Source organism: Ruditapes philippinarum, unplaced genomic scaffold (genome assembly GCF_026571515.1).
Source record: "Ruditapes philippinarum isolate M1 unplaced genomic scaffold, ASM2657151v2 ctg13217_1_1_1_1, whole genome shotgun sequence".
Lineage (NCBI taxonomy): Eukaryota > Metazoa > Mollusca > Bivalvia > Venerida > Veneridae > Ruditapes > Ruditapes philippinarum.
In genome coordinates, this window is record NW_026855001.1 from 11,764 (window position 1) to 30,442 (window position 18,679).

General features: G+C 32.1%; 2 protein-coding genes across 2 annotated transcripts; one reads left to right on the top strand and one right to left on the bottom strand.

Annotated features, from left to right (window-relative positions):
• Positions 1-3,403: 3,403 nt before the first annotated feature.
• LOC132741767 (G-protein coupled receptor moody-like) lies at positions 3,404-4,426 on the top strand. The gene has a single exon (XM_060730024.1). It carries the CDS (start codon positions 3,404-3,406, stop codon positions 4,424-4,426), a length of 1,023 nt encoding a protein of 340 aa, XP_060586007.1.
• Positions 4,427-5,760: 1,334 nt separating this feature from the next.
• On the bottom strand, positions 5,761-17,417 carry LOC132741768 (nitric oxide synthase-interacting protein-like). The gene is made up of 9 exons (XM_060730025.1): positions 17,359-17,417; positions 14,559-14,585; positions 12,982-13,093; positions 10,502-10,601; positions 9,689-9,804; positions 8,801-8,917; positions 8,449-8,519; positions 7,761-7,869; positions 5,761-5,843 (listed from the first exon to the last, which is right to left on the bottom strand). Exons 1-9 carry the CDS (start codon positions 17,415-17,417, stop codon positions 5,772-5,774), a joined length of 783 nt encoding a protein of 260 aa, XP_060586008.1. The 3' UTR covers positions 5,761-5,771.
• Positions 17,418-18,679: the final 1,262 nt, after the last annotated feature.

Below are 18,679 nucleotides of genomic sequence, written 5' to 3' on the forward strand. Positions count from 1 at the left end.
AAATTATTTTTGTCTAGGTTATTGAGTACTAAATTTAGTTTCTGTCAGGGCCATCACAACTTCAGCGAAGTGTTACTTACTTACTTTATATGTACACAGCAAAGTCATACAAAATAGCTATGATAAGTATTTTTTTAAGCCGTCAAAACTAAGAGATAACTATTTATTACCCTTCCAGATTTGTTCCGCCTTTTTGATTGGATATTGATCACCCGAAAGAAATTGATATAACTGAGCCAGACGGGTAATATACACACTAAATTTCCCCGTTTGGTACCCAACGTTGTAAACAACATGCGCTGAGGTGATGCGCGTACGGTTCGATTTTACGCGGTGTAAATTCCGATTTAAAAGCACTTTTTAACTGTCAAATGATCAATATTTACCAAAGAAGAGTAATGATACATATTACCATCAGTATCGAAAACAAATATGACCTTGTGAAAGCTTGATATTAATTACAAAAAAGTGCGTTCAATAGACTACTCCTTTTCTTTTGTTTACTTTCGTAAGGTACGGGAAAAATACGTCATGTATTTATGTGACGTCATGTTGTGACGAAGAGGTATCCTAAAGGGAATCTTATTTCGACGTTTCATTTGAAACAGCAATGATTTTTTAAAAAATCGTCTAAACTCGGCAGGGGAAGGGTAATAAAATTATTATTTTGGTTTTGGAGTGATATATGTGGATATATTACCTGCCAAGATAAAATATCACGCTCGCCTAACGGCTCGGGTGATATAAAATCTTAACAGGTAATATATCCACATATATCACTCCAAAACCAAAATAACATATAATACACCAATTTATATACTCTTACATTTGGACTAGATGATAACACCGTCTTAAAGAAGTGTGTAGAGCTATGACTTTTATACAGTCATCGAATAAAAACTTAAAGTGACTAAAAATTCTACTGAAATCTGGATCAAAAAAGACTTCCATGCTAGCATAACTATTAAAATTCGATCACATATATACCTTTTTGCTGCCATAATTTGTTCAGTACACCAGAACAAAATACTGATGAACTTTTTCCTTAGCTAACAATAACTATTGGCATTCCTTATAGTCACTTAATTAATATTATCTTATTGGTGCAAACAAAAGCGAATTTTTAGCTTCAATTAAAGCATTATTATATATAAATACATTATTTATTATATAACCATAATGTACGTTTCCTAGTTCCAGGAAACGGACTCGGGAATTGCTCAGTTAGAACTTAAATCAAGATATTTTACTAAATAAGTAAGAGTAGACATTAAGTAGACTACAACAAATCATACTCGGCGCTTCATCGCCTCGTGAGATCCTAGCATAATTAAATCCACTAGTCAATTAAAAGTTGTAGATCAAGATACTCACACATGTTCAACCTATTGATCAACTGCCCTGCTTAATATTTACTCTTCTTCGTTAAAGTACGAACTGAAAAGCGTTAAGTTTTTCACCTTTCATTTTATATAGATCTAGCAGCCTTTGACTTTAATTGATTGCTTGAGTTACATCTCGTGGCAACAGCATGTTATCTTCGTATTCAATCTTTACTCAAGTTCTTTCTTTTATGTAGATCAGAGACATAGTTATTTATGTCTCTGGTAGATCTGATTGCCACCGTGTGTAAATGTACCCACAAAGATGAGTCAATTAAAATTAATTACTAGGACACAAAATGAAATTTTAGGATAATACTTTTTTGAGAGGCATGAGTAATTAATCAAAACTTATTTCGTCATGGACCTTTACTTTAGCTGTGGGTTATCGGTTATAATTTTGATCCGTAGGAATTGACCGCGAACGATTGACATGTTTCGCGCAAATATTCCAGTCAAAATGGCATGGGTTTTTTAAAGCAATGTCATAAAGACTACGAAAAAAATATGATAAACATTGTAAACAACTTCAGATGCTGTATTTAAAACTGTTGTCTTCATATGAACCAAACAATTTCAAGTAAATTCAAGACAACTTGAGAAGAACTGTCTACAATTTTAAATAATAGTAAAAAAAAATAAGTAATAATGAACATGTTATGTGCGATTAATAACTGATTTTGCTGTATTTATCACTAAATATATGCCGTGTGACTAACGAAGTAAGGACTATTTTGCACTAATTTGACCTCTGTTTGGTAATTTACGTAGATTGTAAGTGCCGTCTGCAAATTGTAAATTGCTTTTTTCGTTCACTTCACAATATTTTACTTTCAAATAAACTTGAAAATCGCGAAAAAAAGACCGCACTGTTACGGATAGAACTTGTACTTGGAAATGCGAACTGTCATTTGGTTTCTTTAATTTTGTACAATCTCATTTTTTATAATCATTATCAATATTATAAACCGAGAAAGATCAATATCGGTGATTTATATGGTGATAAACTAAATATGCGAACTTTCTGACGCATTTTATCATTTATGTGTCAATCGACATATGGGCTCGTAAAAGTGACAACAAAGCAAGATTTATGCTTAAAAGGTAGTTACAATGGTATAAACAAGAAAACAATGAGAATAATCTTCTCATAATTACTTGAACTGTAACTAATCAAACAGTAGTGTGCTGGCTAGGTTCGTCGAAATTAGCTTTTTAATGATAATGTTTAAGAAGTAAAAATTTGCTATCTGAAGGATATAACATTCAGGTAGGTTAATTCTAAAACAGTTTTACTGAATAAATTTAATCGATTAAATATGTAATTATTTTGCCACTGTTAATGATTTAGGCCAATTAAGCCTAAAAATAACATTATTTTTCAAAAAACTGTTTATTTTTGATGTCCTTTTACAGTTTCCCAAAAGTTACACATTGGCAATAATCCATAGCCCTCTTTTGCACTTAGGCAGTTAAAGTACAGTTGTATTGAATTATTATTTTGTATGAAAGTCAAAATACCACTTTGTTTACATTTTGCTATCTTTAAAATTATCAGAACTTATTTCGCATTTAACGCTATTTCCTTCACGTGATGAGCTACTCACATATTCAAAATCCATTATCAGATTTTCAAACACATGCGTACCGTTTCTATATAAAAGATTATTCATTTTTGAAGTATAATGTGCCTTAAATCTGCTGAAACCGAAATTGATTTACCTTTGCCACCAGTAGAGCCAGGAAAGCTTGCGGAAGTCTGATCAAGATCTATACTATTGGCTAACTATCTGATAAATGTTCTATCTTGATATGCCCAAAATTGAAAATAGACAGTTCCCAAAACGGAAGCTGGAAAGTCAATTTAAAAAATCAGGCAATGGTTTACTTTTGAGCGGCTGTTACGAAAAATCAAACGCATACATACAATCAGTTGTTCTTTTTTTCTATAGTTTTGTACAAATATATTGTCCGAAACTTTTTTCATTATACATATCTGTTTTTTTATTCTACCTTTCAGAATGGAAAACGCAACACATAATACGTCATACGACGTAACCATAGGGGCTACAGATACCCAGCTCGTTGTTATCAAAACTTTTACTGTTACCATAGCAATATTGGGAACTCTTGGAAACACCATCATGATTTCGGCTATTTTATATGGAAAACTCTACAAATTCTCCATATATGTGAAAATTCTTAACCTTCTTGTTTGTAATCTCATCCACTGTGCCATATTTCTACCTCTTATAGCTATCCAAGCGTTTACGGGACGTCTGATGACGGAAAATATCGTCTGCAGCTTGATTTCTTACGGACTGTTCTGCAACCTCGGTACGGAGTTGTTCGGATACGTTTGTATTTCTTTTAACAGATACGCGTGTATAATCAACCAAAAACTATACAATAAACTGTACGGAAGTCCATATTTACTTATTATCGAATGGATAATATCGTGGTCGATATATCCCGTGATTCTAGCTTTCCCGCTTTTTGGAATATTCAGCCATTACGAATACGCCCCTATGAAACTCGTCTGCCATCCTTTTCTTGGAGTAGACTGTACCGGATACTGCCTATTTGTGTTTCTTTTCGCTATTTTGACGACGGTACCCGTTATAGGATTTTGTTACCTACAAATAATCTTGGTGTACGTGAAACTCCAACGGAAGATTGCTTCCAGTAGAGATAATTCTAAAAATAGCACGGGATCAGGTTCGCAGACGTCAATTGAAAGGAAAAGCGGACATGGCAGCAAGTACATGACACACCGCAAAAAGGCAGAAATTAAAATGGCATTTATAATTCTAGCCATAATCCTTTTCTTTGGAATGTGTCGTCTGCCTTTTATCACACTATACATCTACGACCCATCGATGGTGAAAGTAGATCCATTAATTCATACGCTGGTAATATACATTGGGTCCAATTTAAACTGGATAAACCCAATCGTATATGCTTTAACAAACACGCAAATCAGGCATTCCTTACAAAGCATGGTGACTGCATGGAAACGCAAAATCTTCCCGACAAAATTTTGAATATTTTGTGTAACTTCTATAATTTTCTTGTACAAGTTTTTACAATCCATTTTCGTTTTAAGTATACCTCAAGCTCTCACTAGAAATAAAGATAATTATTATTCAAAATCTAAGTTTTATTATTAGTAGTATTATACTCCAAATTTAATATCAAACCTTTAAAGGGAAGTAAATTTATAGTCACAAAATTTGTGCCGAATAACCTCCCCTAGCATTCTACAAGCAAAAAGTTTAATTCAATATAAATTAATAATGTGAATAAAATTAATACACGACATCTTAACTGAATAAATAGCTTCAACATATTAGAAAACAAAGTGATTTTTTTTGCGTTATAATTTATTTAGATTTTGTTTGTCTAACAATGTAATGCATAAAGTTGATATTACATATCTATTAATTATACATGTATGTACAATGACATGAAAATATAAATAAATTTTAAAACTTTTTATATTGTACAATATTGGTGAAAACTGCAGCTAAAAACATGGAAATATTTTGATACATTGTACACCTTTATGGATATTTTTTACATTGCAGAATCTATCATTTTTTTAATCTTTCATAAAAATGAAATTCTATTGACTAAAAGACCCATATTCATGATATTGTCCCAGAAATGTTTTTATTCTTATTTTTGGCTGATCTTGGTCTGCACTGGTATATTTTATTTTTTGAATATTTTAAAAACGTTTTTGTTTTGTTATCTTATCATACACAGCTTTAAATAATCACAACTACATATACATGTAATAGAAAAAATATGTACAGAAGTCTTTGATACAAATGTTTTTGTCAACCAAGTTAGTATGAATAAGATGTACTTGATCTTTATAGTAAAATCATTTTATAATTTTGTTTCCAGTTGTCATCATATGATCTTTTGAAAATCATATATCAATATACTTGATTAATTTATCATTTAATATGTGGATTTGCATGTACTACATAAATTATGACAATTTCATCATGACTAAAAGAAAACAAATAAAAATACATGAAGTTTAGTCATGACAAGACTTTGTATCAAAATGTGATAAAATACATGTACCTTTATTCCAAAAATAAATGGCTGACTGTACAAATAAACCTGCCTCCTATATTAAAGTTACAGTATCATTCCATGGAGTAATAAAACTTAAAAATTCCATTCAGGGTTTAGAGGTTCAAGTTCAAACTTTATTAGTAAGATAGTTTAGAATTTTTCTTGATGTAACAATTTTAAGACTACACCTTCTATAACATAAATTTTCAAAGTGTAGTAAGTCAATTGTATATAATTAAAACCATGATGTCTTTAAGAAACAATTCTTGCCCCTGTCCTTCATTTCTTCATCCTGCATTATGCCTGCATTGCCGCGCCCTCTTTCTTTGCCTCCAATGAAAGTCCTGACCCTGAGAATCCCGATGCTCCCTAATAAATGAAAAATAAATATATATTTTTTTTTTTAATATCTTCTCCAAATATTTCCTGTTTAAAATTAAGCCCAACTTATACTCACTCGTAACATACAAAGACATGCCAGTTTGTAGTGAGCCTACAGAAACTTTAGAAATGGATTTGATATGATTTTGTAGGAATTTTAAATTAGACCACCTTAAGAATCTGAATAAAAGAGCTTATGAAATTTATGTACTTTTTTCTTGTTTAATATTCTGGCATAATCTTTGTGTTATTATTTGCTTGATTAATCTGCTGGAACCAAAAATAATTAGCCTTCCCCAAACAGTATAAATCCAGACCAGTTTGAATGTCCATGCTGTCTGACCAGGCTTAATATTGTAGCTCAATTTTCATATTATGGTACTAACATCCCTTTAACATCAAATGAACTGTTCCAAATTCAAAGCAGGGCAAATCCACTACATAAATTCAGCAGGTGAAAGGATATAAGCATGAATCATAAAAATAACGTATTCATATAATATATTACTAATAAGTAATATACTCATTATTTATCTGTCATAAGATTCAATATCAGTCAGTTGGTAATAATCATCTATTGATAGATACGCCTTAGCCAATGAAAACTTAATAAAATTTCACACATGTACATAAATCACAAAATGACAATGTGTTTACAAGTAAGCCTAATTAACTCATGTTTCCCTCTAAGTCAATGACACCATATATTGTTTTGTATCAAAAATATCATAAAGATGATTTGTTATTGACGTTAATGATCAAAATATTTGGTTAAAGTGTTAATGACTATACCAAATATGGTCGTTTATAATACAATGCACTGCACGTTTGTAACATCGCTTTTTATTGAATAATCATGACGTATAATTATATAATTTATAAACATACCTGGTGTCAATATATATGAAGTAATTTTTGTTTTTCCTCAAATTAATTAATTATACTGTAATATATAAATTCATTATAAAGATTTCTGTGGAAATGGTTGTTTGCAATATAACATTAAATTGCAACAGTACAATGTTATCAACGGTCCCATGTAATTTTACAGGTTTCAATATCAAAGAATTTTAATTGAGCAGTCAAAAGTAGAGACTGGCCAGATTGCACAGGTATAAGATATTATTTTATAGAGCGTTTCAGGTACAATCAAACATCATACAATTAAGTCCCAGAATAAAGCATCACTTTGTTTTGTTCTTATTCTAGTAACACCTATCATTGAATTTATTTCTCCGATAAGACATTCTCTCTTAGAAATATTGGTATTAATGTTTCTACAGGATAAAAAGCTTTATAAAAGCTAAATTATGTATACCGGACTTGCCTTGTTTTGAATTTGAAACAGCTCATCATCATTTTAACAGATTAACTGGGGTAAATAGGTCAGTCTGGTCAGAATTATCATTTGCAGACTAACCTTGCAGGGGTTTGTTTTGCCTTATTTGATAGTCAATATTCGGTCATATTCCCAACTGAAAATAGTATATTATTTTCCCAATCCACAGGAAAAAATTTCCAATTGAAAGTTACAAAATTAAAATATTGAATAACAAATTCTAAAATCTTTGAAATTAAAAGGCTTCTTCGCTCTTATGGTGCTTAAATGTTTGAAAATGCCATCCTAGACAGTGATTCTTTGCATTTATTTAATCCCTGCAAAATTTAAGTCTGCATTTTTTCCAAATTTTTAACAAAATCTTGCTAAAATTCCCAATTCCATGGGTATGGGTCATGTGGAAAAAAACACCTGCATTGCCTGGCTTATTTACTTGTGAAATGGGTCAGACATTTAAGCCACTTGCATTCCAGCATTCAACAACCAATTAAAAAATTAATTTGTTTCTTATCTTAATGGTACTTTTATTCAAAATTTTATATTTGATGGTTGCCATGGTAACTCACCCTCTGTAGTACAATGATATCTTTTTCTGTCATTTTTTTACTATTTATAGGATCCAACATGTCTTTCTTGATGAGTTTCTCCACACAATCCATGGTCACTACACATCCACTGAAAATAAACAATCTTATGTATCGCAGTTGCAAAATGAAAGAAACAAAAAGAAAGGTGTTAGTTCTCAAGCAAAATGTGCAATGATTTAGAAATTAAACAGTTCTGAGATTTACTTTTGTAGTTTTTACTTTTTAATTATGGCCCTTCATAATTTCAAATGACCCCCATATTTTTATAGAGGATCAGAAATGACCCCAAAAAAATCTAGTCTGGCAGAAACACTTAAATTTATCTGCATGCTGAAATAAGCTGATTAAAATGTATGGATGTGAACAATAGACTATTTTGGAAGCTCTGTTAAGTTCTATTCATAGTTAAAAAAAAACAGGAAGAAAACGATTGAAATCATTTTTTTGGTTTAACAAACCTCAGGCCTCATGTCAATTTGAAAATTTAATATTTTAAAGCATAGAAGGGTGATTAAATAAGTAGAAATAGTGTGATCAAATAATGTAATTTCAGCTAATACTCTGGTAAACAGCCCATTCAATCCCCACCAATAACGTGAACCTATGTTGCTTGAATCTCTCTTTAGGGCAATGGATATATGTAATGATAAATAATGAAATAACTTACGATGTTCGTAACACGGCAGCTGGAACTGAATTACCAAGAACATCATTGGTCACTGCACACACATATCTTGCCTATAGCATATATAATCAAGTCATTTAGAAAGTCATTCATTTAATTCAACACCTGTTTTCTACAGCATTTCAGTAATTTACTAAAAGATATAATTCATTATTAAAACATGATTATCTGTAAACAAACAGATACTCCACATTGATGGACAAGTCCATTTAAGATATTAAGCATGGTAGGAGTTAGCCTGATGATTATCTATAAAACATGAGCAGAAGAATCAGAAGAATTTTAAAATTCCAACGAAGGGAGGTAATTCAAAATGTTTTTCTATCAAATTTACCTGTTTGTTTATAAGGGCCGTTTTGGTATCTCTGTCTTTAATATCTGTGAAGTTAACGTCTATCAGATCTTTCAGCTTGATTGGTTTGCCACTCATTGGACACCGTACCTTCTCATCCTAAAAAAAATAACAACATAAGTTAAGTGACATTATCATCATTATGCCCATCCAAAAGGTATAAACAATGTAGTGAGTGAACAAGCGAAATTCACAAGAAGTTAGTTATTTGACATAATTACTTTCAATTTTTTAATTTACTTCGCATGAACAATAAATAATGTACTTGAACCAATGAAATTTCTGTAAGTATCTATCAGAAATTCCCTGTATAGTTCAATTTATAAAAAGAGTAGGGCAGTCTTTTTATATTTAAGGCAGATTTACATTTTATCCTAAACATTTTCCAATATCAACAGTTGGTGAGTCACCACTATAACAGTCAACCTTTTGAAATACTGCGAATTCACTTATTTTCGTGGGCATGAAAATTCGTGGTTTTATCAAAATGGGCATTTTCTTGGGTTCTTAAATTAGTGGATTTTCAATTTCTTGTAAAAATAATAAAATAAATAACCTAATGCAAAGTAATCTTACATTAAATCGCCGCATATTTTACTTACCGCATGTACATACGATCTTTACGTGTCACACAGCGCTTGTCAATAAATTTAATTCTTGTCTCAGGGCATTCATTACACAAAAATCAGCAGAAAAGCGTCGATGCACGTTTGTAATATATAGAATAGAGACATGGCAAGAAGTATGTATCTTAAATTCTTTGACCTACCCATGAAAACCACGAAAATTTGTGCCCCCGGTTAATAATGATTTTACAGCATATGTCTTTCAAAAATATGTCTTTATTTAAAATATAACATTAAATCATACTGGTTTCTTCTCGATTTTTGGACCAGCGTCAGGGGTGAGTGTAGGAACCCAGAAACTTGGTAATTCTTTATGCTTTCCATCCTTCATGTTAGAAACAGATGCTTGACTACTGGTACCTAAATAAATATAGAAATCTGTGAACTATTGTATGTTGAAAAATGCTGTTATGTAAGACATGTTGCTCTGATTAAACAAACAACTGAATTTATTTAGATGGGTTTTAAGGTACAGTCTTGGTGTGATTTAAGTCATATGGTTTTTTTCAGCTTTATGGTCATATTTTATATGCCATCATTTTGATATTTTCTTTCTTTCTTTGTGATTTTTTAGTCATATTAATACTATAATGGTCATATGCTTTCATTTGGAATAAAGTAGAATGAAAACTTTCAGGTTTAAGCAGTGGTCCATTACTTAATGAACTCCAAAAACTCTTAAGCTCAATAGGTAGAGCATTGGATTATTAATGCAAGGGGCACTGGTTTGATCCTCAGGTGTTGCTTAATTTCTCTGTGACAATTAATCTTGGACATTGAGTCAAAAGATCATTGAAATCATTTGGAATTAGATGTTAGTTGCTTGCCGAAAAAAATAGTAATTACTGGTTAGTTATCAAGGACTACATATGACAAAAATTGAGATAAAATCTGTGTAAAAAACAGAAAAAACAGAAAAACAAACAAACATGATCAAATTAATGTGTTTTTAAAGACATGAAAACTTAGCAATAGAAAACAAGCAATTTATCCAGCTTACCTAGTTGATTTGTTTTGACTTACAGTGCTTATGCTAAACAAAAAGTGACAAGATTACCTGGTTGATTTGTTTTGAGGGATGGAGCTTCAAGAGTTCGACTGGAAAATTTCTTCACTTTTTCTTGCTCTTCTAACTTCTGTATTTCTTCAGCTTCAGTCTAAGATATCAAATATTTATTCTGACAATTTAAACAAAGTAAAGCTAGAACAGTGAAAGTATACTATAAATTAAAACTAGAAATGTGTCATCATGCCACGGATGCCCCCGCATGCAGCCAAAATTTCAGATGTTATAATATTTAGTTCCAAATTTGTTTGCACAAATTATTTTTTTCATTTTAAGTTCAAAGCCCTTAAAACTTTTCAATGTTAACACAAACCATTTCCATACAATGTTCAAGGCACTGAAATTATTCAGTCTTAACCTTTTGAAAATAGCATATTTCATATTTGTAGCCAAAATAATGGCTACATACATTTCCACAAAAGTATGAGTGCTGAAACTGAAAGTTCAAAATTTTTCCAACATTCAAGAAAGATAAGTTTGTCCAAAATCATTGAACTACGACCAAATTCAAACTAAAACTGCTTATTCCTAAGATGTATCTATATTATTTTCAAAGTGGAAGGGACATAACTCTGCCAAAAAAATCATCGAACCATGACCAAATTCCAACTTGACCTGCCCATTCCTTTGACATATCCATATGTCAAATTTGAGTTGAATATGTAACACTGTTGGGTAGATAATGAACAGAAACTGTAAATTTCATATTATTTTCAAAGTGAAAGGGGCTTTACTCTGCCAAAAATCATTGAACCATGACCATATTCGAACTTGGCCTGGGCATTCCAAAAACATATCCATATGTCAAATTTGAGTTGAAGTGTTATACCGGTGGGGGAGATAATAGACAGAAACTGAAAATTTCATATTATTTTCAAAGTGAAAGGTGCATAACTCTGCCAAAAATCATTGAACCATGACCAAATTTGAACTTGACCTGCGCATTCCTTTGACATATTCATATGTGAAGTTTGAGTTGAATATGTTGTACCGTTGGGGAGATAATGAACAGAAACTGAAAATTTCATATTATTTTCAAAGTGAAAGGTGCATAACTCAGCCAAAAATCATTGAACCATGACCAAATTTGAACTTGACCTGCGCATTCCTTTGACATATTCATATGTGAAGTTTGAGTTGAATATGTTGTACCGTTGGGGAGATAATGAACAGAAACTGAAAATTTCATATTATTTTCAAAGTGAAAGGGGCATAACTCTGCCAAAAATCATCGAACCATGACCAAATTCGAACTTGACCTGTATTTTATCATGACATATCCATATGTCAATTTTGAATTGAATGTGTTGTACCGTTGGGGAGATAATGAACGGAAACTGAAAATTTCATATTATTTTCAAAGTAAAAGGGGCATAACTCTGCCAAAAATCATCGAACCATGACCAAATTCCAACTTGACCTGTATTTTATCATGACATATCCATATGTCAAATTTGAATTGAATGTGTTGTACCGTTGGGGAGATAATGAACAGAAACTGAAAATTTCATATTATTTTCAAAGTAAAAGGGGCATAACTCTGCCAAAAATCATCGAACCATGACCAAATTCGAACTTGACCTGTATTTTATCATGACATATCCATATGTCAAGTTTGAGTTGAATGTGTTGTACCGTTACGGAAACTGAAAATTTCATATTATTTTCAAAGTAAAAGGGGCATAACTCTGCCAAAAATCATCGAACCATGACCAAATTCGAACTTGACCTGTATTTTCTCATGACATATCCATATGTCAAATTTGAGTTGAATGTGTGCAACCGTTACTAAGATAATGAACGGAAACTGATGATGACGGAATGACGGAAGGACGGAATGATGGAAGGACGGAACAGGGTAACACTATATGCCCCGGCCATTACATGGCGGGGGCATAAAAAAAAATACTGTATAGAAATGCTAGGATTTAATGCTTAATTCACTGCCTGACTTTTCATTTTTCATGTTTAAAACACAAATAAGATACAAACAAACAGACAAGTCATTTACTCAGCTTGTGGTCAGTTGTTTTTCAACCCTAAGAATACTCTTCTACCAAAGTATACACCCTTTTGCTTTCAGTACACAGCCAGGTCTTTCGGCACACCTATGCAGTCTTACCAGTCTGTAACCTTTGGCCTGCTATATTTCTTAAATGGCCGTGTTGAGCTCCCAATTTTGGAAATAACATTTTTGGGTATATCAAGACGAAAATTTAAAGTTGATCAGCAAACAGTCAAACTGCTCGACAGTACAGACCAGTCTGTCTTTATACTGTAACTGGTGGCAAAGGCTAATCACTTCCAGCAGTGTAAGAGTTATACTGTTGACTGACCAATGTTAGCTTTTCATCTTTCACACCCTAAACCTGATAATGGGCAGCTCCCAATATGAACACAGGGCAAGTCCATTCATAAAAGTTCAGTATGAACAGGTTTAGTAAATTTATCATATTTATGTTACAAAATACCTTAGCTCTCTGTTTCTGTTTTTCAAATTCTTTAAGTTTCCTGGCAATTTCCTTCTTCTTTTGTAGAATATAACTGATGATTGCTTCTTTGTCGTATAGATACCCATCTTTCCTGCAAAAAATACAACATGTAAGATAAAAACAGAACTTTATTGGTATCAAAGAACACAACTTTGACCAACTCTCTAAAATTTGCATTCCCTTCTCTTTAAAATACAATAAACAATAAGTCATAAAGCCAATTGTTTTCAACAATTTTAATGAACATTCTTACACTATCGGAAATTTTCCTATATAGACAAAGAAGGTCGGAAGCGTGCATTATTCTACAACAATGCACTCGCCGTTCTTATTATCTCCCTGTGTATTTTCACATTGAGGGCGCCATTTTGTTTAAAAAAATCTGATAAATAAAAACAATATTTTGTCGAATTTTGTTGTGAAAACTATCTAGAATGAAAGAAAATGGTCTAACTAAGAAAATTAATCCGAACACCAATATCTTTAATTCAGTCGTTAACGTTGTACAGGCGTTTAAAGTGTTGTTTACGTGACTCACAATGTAGCGCCAAACAGCACGTGCAAACAATCAAATCAAGTACCCTATTTTAATGTCGCAAACGAGTTAAGTTTTACATTTATTTCACTTTTAATAATTTGTATTTCGCTTGAAAAATTATAGAGTGAAATAAAAATAAACAAACAAAGTTTTTATCAACGTTTTTCAAAATTCATTATTTCTCAAAAATGTTTCTACACACGGTAGATTTAACGACAGTTTTTTTCAACCCACTGGAACAGCCTTTAAAGAATGTTTCTATTGGAAACTCTGAGACGAAAACAAATTAAACCACCGAACATAAAGTCCAACTTTAAAATAATAATTATATTTTTTCTTGATGTGTTAGAATGGAAATACATTGTAGATATTAATTCTTCGTGCATTATTGAATTTATTGTATAATAATGCATGGTTTTCGTTCAAATGCTTTGTAATTAATCACTCAGGCCTATTGAACTCAAACCGTGCATTATTCTACAACAATGCACTCAGAATTGATATCTATTTCCTAAGTATATTCATTGAATTTCTGTTGGAGCTGTATGTCCCCAGATTCATGTATCCCTGAGTTTTCCCATGCGTAGAAAGAATCAAAAAATAAAAATTTTCCCCCCGGGGGGGACTAACCGTTTCTGGTATTTTCCAAAGTGTAAAGTTCTGACCATCTGTTAAACTTCTCGCTACAACTACCTTGTAAGCCCTTATCACCTCTTTATTTTTGCCAACTGGAAAAATTGTTGTTTTTTCTGCCCCGGGGGTGGGCAGTTTTTGGTGCGAAGGGGGGTAAATTTGGAAACAATGTTTTTTTGTTTGTTTGTTTCATTTTAGCCCTTTTTCCCCCCAGGTATTTCAAATCATAAAGGGAGTTTGGTTTTCCCAACCCATTCCCCTTTCCCCGGGGGGTTACACCAAATATTTTGACTACCCTTCTCCCCTTGGGTTAACTACCAAAGCATTTTCCCAGGGATCGGGGCCCCGCCCGAAAGGTAATTTGGGTTTGGCCTGTGTTTCTTACGTGACAACAGGGTTTCGGCGATGGCCTCTTGTAGCGTTAGACAACAGCAGTCAAACTCCTGAAATTATAGACATACATGTGTATTTGTGCATACAGAATATAAAATATACTTTTACACTAGAAAATATGTTACATAAAACTCAACTGTTTTGTAATAGAAGGATAGACACGCAACGACAGTGTAACTGGCAGACAATTGCAAATTTATTACTCCTCCCTATGGCTCCTCTTAATTAGAGGAGGCATTAAAATGAACAAGGTATGCAGAATCTAGATTTTTATAAGTTACTTTTACTCTAACTCTTAATATTCATATACATTGCAAGAATTCAAAATTTCAAAGTGTGTTGATCAAAACTTAGTTACATCAATACATTTTTATGAAAAAATCTATCATAACCCTGGCTGTAAAATTGTGACCTTGACCTTTGAGCTTGTGACCTGATTCTTGCTCAGGACACATCTTCACTAGCTCCAACCTACATGTATTTATGAAAAATTAATTTAAAATCCATCCAGGATTTCTCGACTGGACAAATATATTTTCATGAAAAATTCTGTTAAAATCTAAGTGTGACCTTGACTTTTGACCTAATTGTCTGGACACAAAGCCGGCAGACAGAAAGATTGAAGGACAATTCAAAAACATTATGTCACCGTTGGAGGGCAAAAACAATTAGCATTTTTGTAACTCCCATGAAAGCATTTGTCCAATCGGGGTGTCTTTTTTGCACCATCCATTTATAATTACAAAATTGTGTAAATGTGGTTGCCAGGGAGACAATATTACCTTTACAGAATCCTTTCCCAAGTTCAATTTTTTACTGCCAATTCCCGACTGAGACTATTTTCTGGGCTTTCTGATAGGAAAAAACAGGTTTCCTTTCAGTGCAAATTCCCTTTAAACCCTGTCCCTGATTTAAATTTTTAACCCGAAAAAAAAAATTTAAAAATATTATTAACTTTTAAACCTGCCCGAAAGTGATTATAATGCATTTTACCACCCAGTATAAAACCCAAAATGGAAATCCGGGGCAAACAGGATCTGACTAACCCCCAATACCCGTTGAAGACCCCCAAACCCCTTAAATTTTCAAAAAATTTAACCCCCGATGGGTAAGGTCATTTTCCAGTCAAAAGCCCCGGGCAACCCCGAAAATTCACATTTTATTTTCAAATTTTTAAAATCATTTGATAAAATTTTCGATGAAACCCCTTAAAAAAACCCCCGGAGGAAATAAAAAACATTTAAGCTATTGAAAAAATACTTAAATTATTTGAAAAATTGGAATTAACCTGTATAAGGCCCTATTTTCCCAAACACCCATTAAAAAACCCCCCCTGTTTGTTCCCTATTTAAACAGCCTAAAAATTTAAAACAGGGAATATAAAAACCCCCAGTGTAAATATTCCCAGATTTTTAAAAAGTAAAGAATTTTCATTTTCTTTAAAATTTGGGGGGGTTTACAAGTCATTGGATTAGTGACCCCCCAAGGTCTTACACTAACCCCCCGAGTATGTTTTTAAAGGGTTATTTCTGTTTTTGGGTTGATTTTTCTCTTTTGTATTACAAGGGGATCGAGCAGATTGATGCCAATGTGTAAGATGGTGTAGCGTTGTACGGTGGTTTGATTATTATTGTAAGTGCTTACAAAGTAGTAGATCTATTTACAACGTTCTCTTTAACATCATGACTTTGCATGCCCAGTGGCCATATTGGATTATGTATTAAGATAATATCATAGCTCTATTTTTAGAATGTTTATTTTTTGAATGACATCATTATTCTGTTTTAAATCTCCCGGAAGTATACAGAGCTGACTCATATACTATAATATAGGCTCGAATTGCTGACATTGAGAGTCAGGTCCTTGGTCCTATATGGGGAGATAATAAAAAAAATGTCTATACACACATGCTACAATAAAAAGAATTAAAGCGAATGTATTTTTTTTAACAAAATAGATTCTCTTTAAAATAAAAATTGCGTAAGATTTGAAAATATTTTATATATGTTACCTAAAACTGATTCTCGTCCAGCAGATTACCAAATTATGGTCAGACTTTATAACACTGTTTAAAAATAAAATTGTTAGGTTTTCATCTGTTGTACTGGGGGTCCTACATATTACTGGGGCAAAACAGGTTTTTTCCGGCCAAAACCCATTTCCCCAAAAAGTTTTTTTGTTTTTTTTGGGGTTTGAATTTTAAAAATCCCCCTACCCCTTAAAAAGACACCACTTTTTTTATTTAAAGTAAATAACCCCCCCAAAAACCCCTCTCATGTAAAAATTGGGTTTATTCATTCTTTATCCAACCCTTTCCTTTTGTTTATCACTTTTTCCCCCGGGGCCAATGGTCATGCCCGGGGGGAAAAATTCTGTTCTGCGGGAGGCCTGAAAATGGAACCCCCTTTAAAGGGGTTTTTTTTAGGGTTTGGTTTTTACTTTTAAATTCTTTTTCACGTTTTTTTCAGGAGACCAAATCGGGAACCCTATTTTAATGATTTTAAAAAATTTAAATTTTTGTCCAAAATGTTTTTCTTCGTTTGTTTTCGTTTACAAAGAAATGCAAATTAAAAGCCATATAAGGAAACGGGTTATGAACATGGGAGGAAACTCTACATGAAATTTAAATCAGATAGATTTTATGGCTTTTGTAACATGCTACATGATGACCAAAAGGAAACTGTATGACAAATAACAGAATTCCATAAATTTGAACATCAAATTGTTTCATGCGTTTAAGATTCATGAAGAACCAATACGTTAATTGAGTTAATAGTGTTAATTTTAATTACATCCCATATATTGACCTCTTCGTAAATTGCGTAGCTGCCGTGTCTAGTTTGAGAGACATATTGTCTTTTTTTCCAATATCTTAACCTTGTTTTTCAATAGTCGTAGTTTCCTTGCTGATTTTTTAAAGATTAATTTCAATTCACGACTTCAAAAAATTTTTGAAACGCAATGTCCGGTAAATTGAGCTGTCTACACGATTTTTTCTCTCTTATAATGCCCTACTTTAAAGACACATCTCTACGGTCAAATGTTTAATTTCATGTTTGTTAAAGTAATGTTTACTTGCATTATGAACCCAATATTATTTGGGTAAAATTCCATTCTTTTTTATTGTTTTAAATAAAAGTTACAGCGAAAAAAACATCATATTTTGTCCGGTTATATGTAGGAACTAGGATCCCAGTATAGATAATTTATAAAAATAAAATAGTCTATTACTAAAAAAACAATTAAAAATAACAAACAAACTAAGTAAAATTAAAAAGACTGAAATGCATATTCTTCACTATCCTTATGCTATACCTTGAAGCTTAACAAATAAAAAAAGACGTTGTTGTTTTCTCCAGGAATAAATTTCTGCAAATGGTGGTAAAATAAATAAGGGAGATAACTTTAATTGAATTAACATGTTGATTTATCCCGTTCCCTGCCGTACCGAAACTGGTTCGTGTGAAATACTATTCGCCGGTCCAGTCGCTTCCGGTTTTCCGCCTCTCCGCGGGTAATTTATGACCGGCAAATAATTTAGTATCGATTCGTATTTATACTGGCCGGGTCTGTGTTGGTCTCCAAAAAAATATTTTTTGTTGATATAATTTTATATAAACTGGGGACAGAAGATAGCTTATTACCCATCTTCTGTACAAGATATAAATACTTATAAATAATGCACTTAAAATATATTCATTGTAAGATACTAAAACATGTTAAAAATATTATTGTTATTCGTATAATTAGAGTATTATTATATATACTGTATGTTTTCCCCATTTGAAATGTTTTGGTTGTATACTGTGTCATCTTAGTTCACAGTACTGGGTAACGATTTGAAACAGCAATTAAGGAAAACAAACAATAAACTTATGGCACAAAGATATTTATAAGCTGTAATAGATTCTATTTAGTTATTTTCTGCTGTATGACACAAGGAAATAACAACATAGTCAATCAAAATCAGATTTAGTTAATGGGTCAGACGTAGACCATAGATCAACTATTTTGAAAACGCTACGTACATTTGTCATCATTTAAATCGCGGTAAATGGTGTTACACTCTACATTTTATATGTTTCATTTAAAATTAATAAATGTTATACTGTT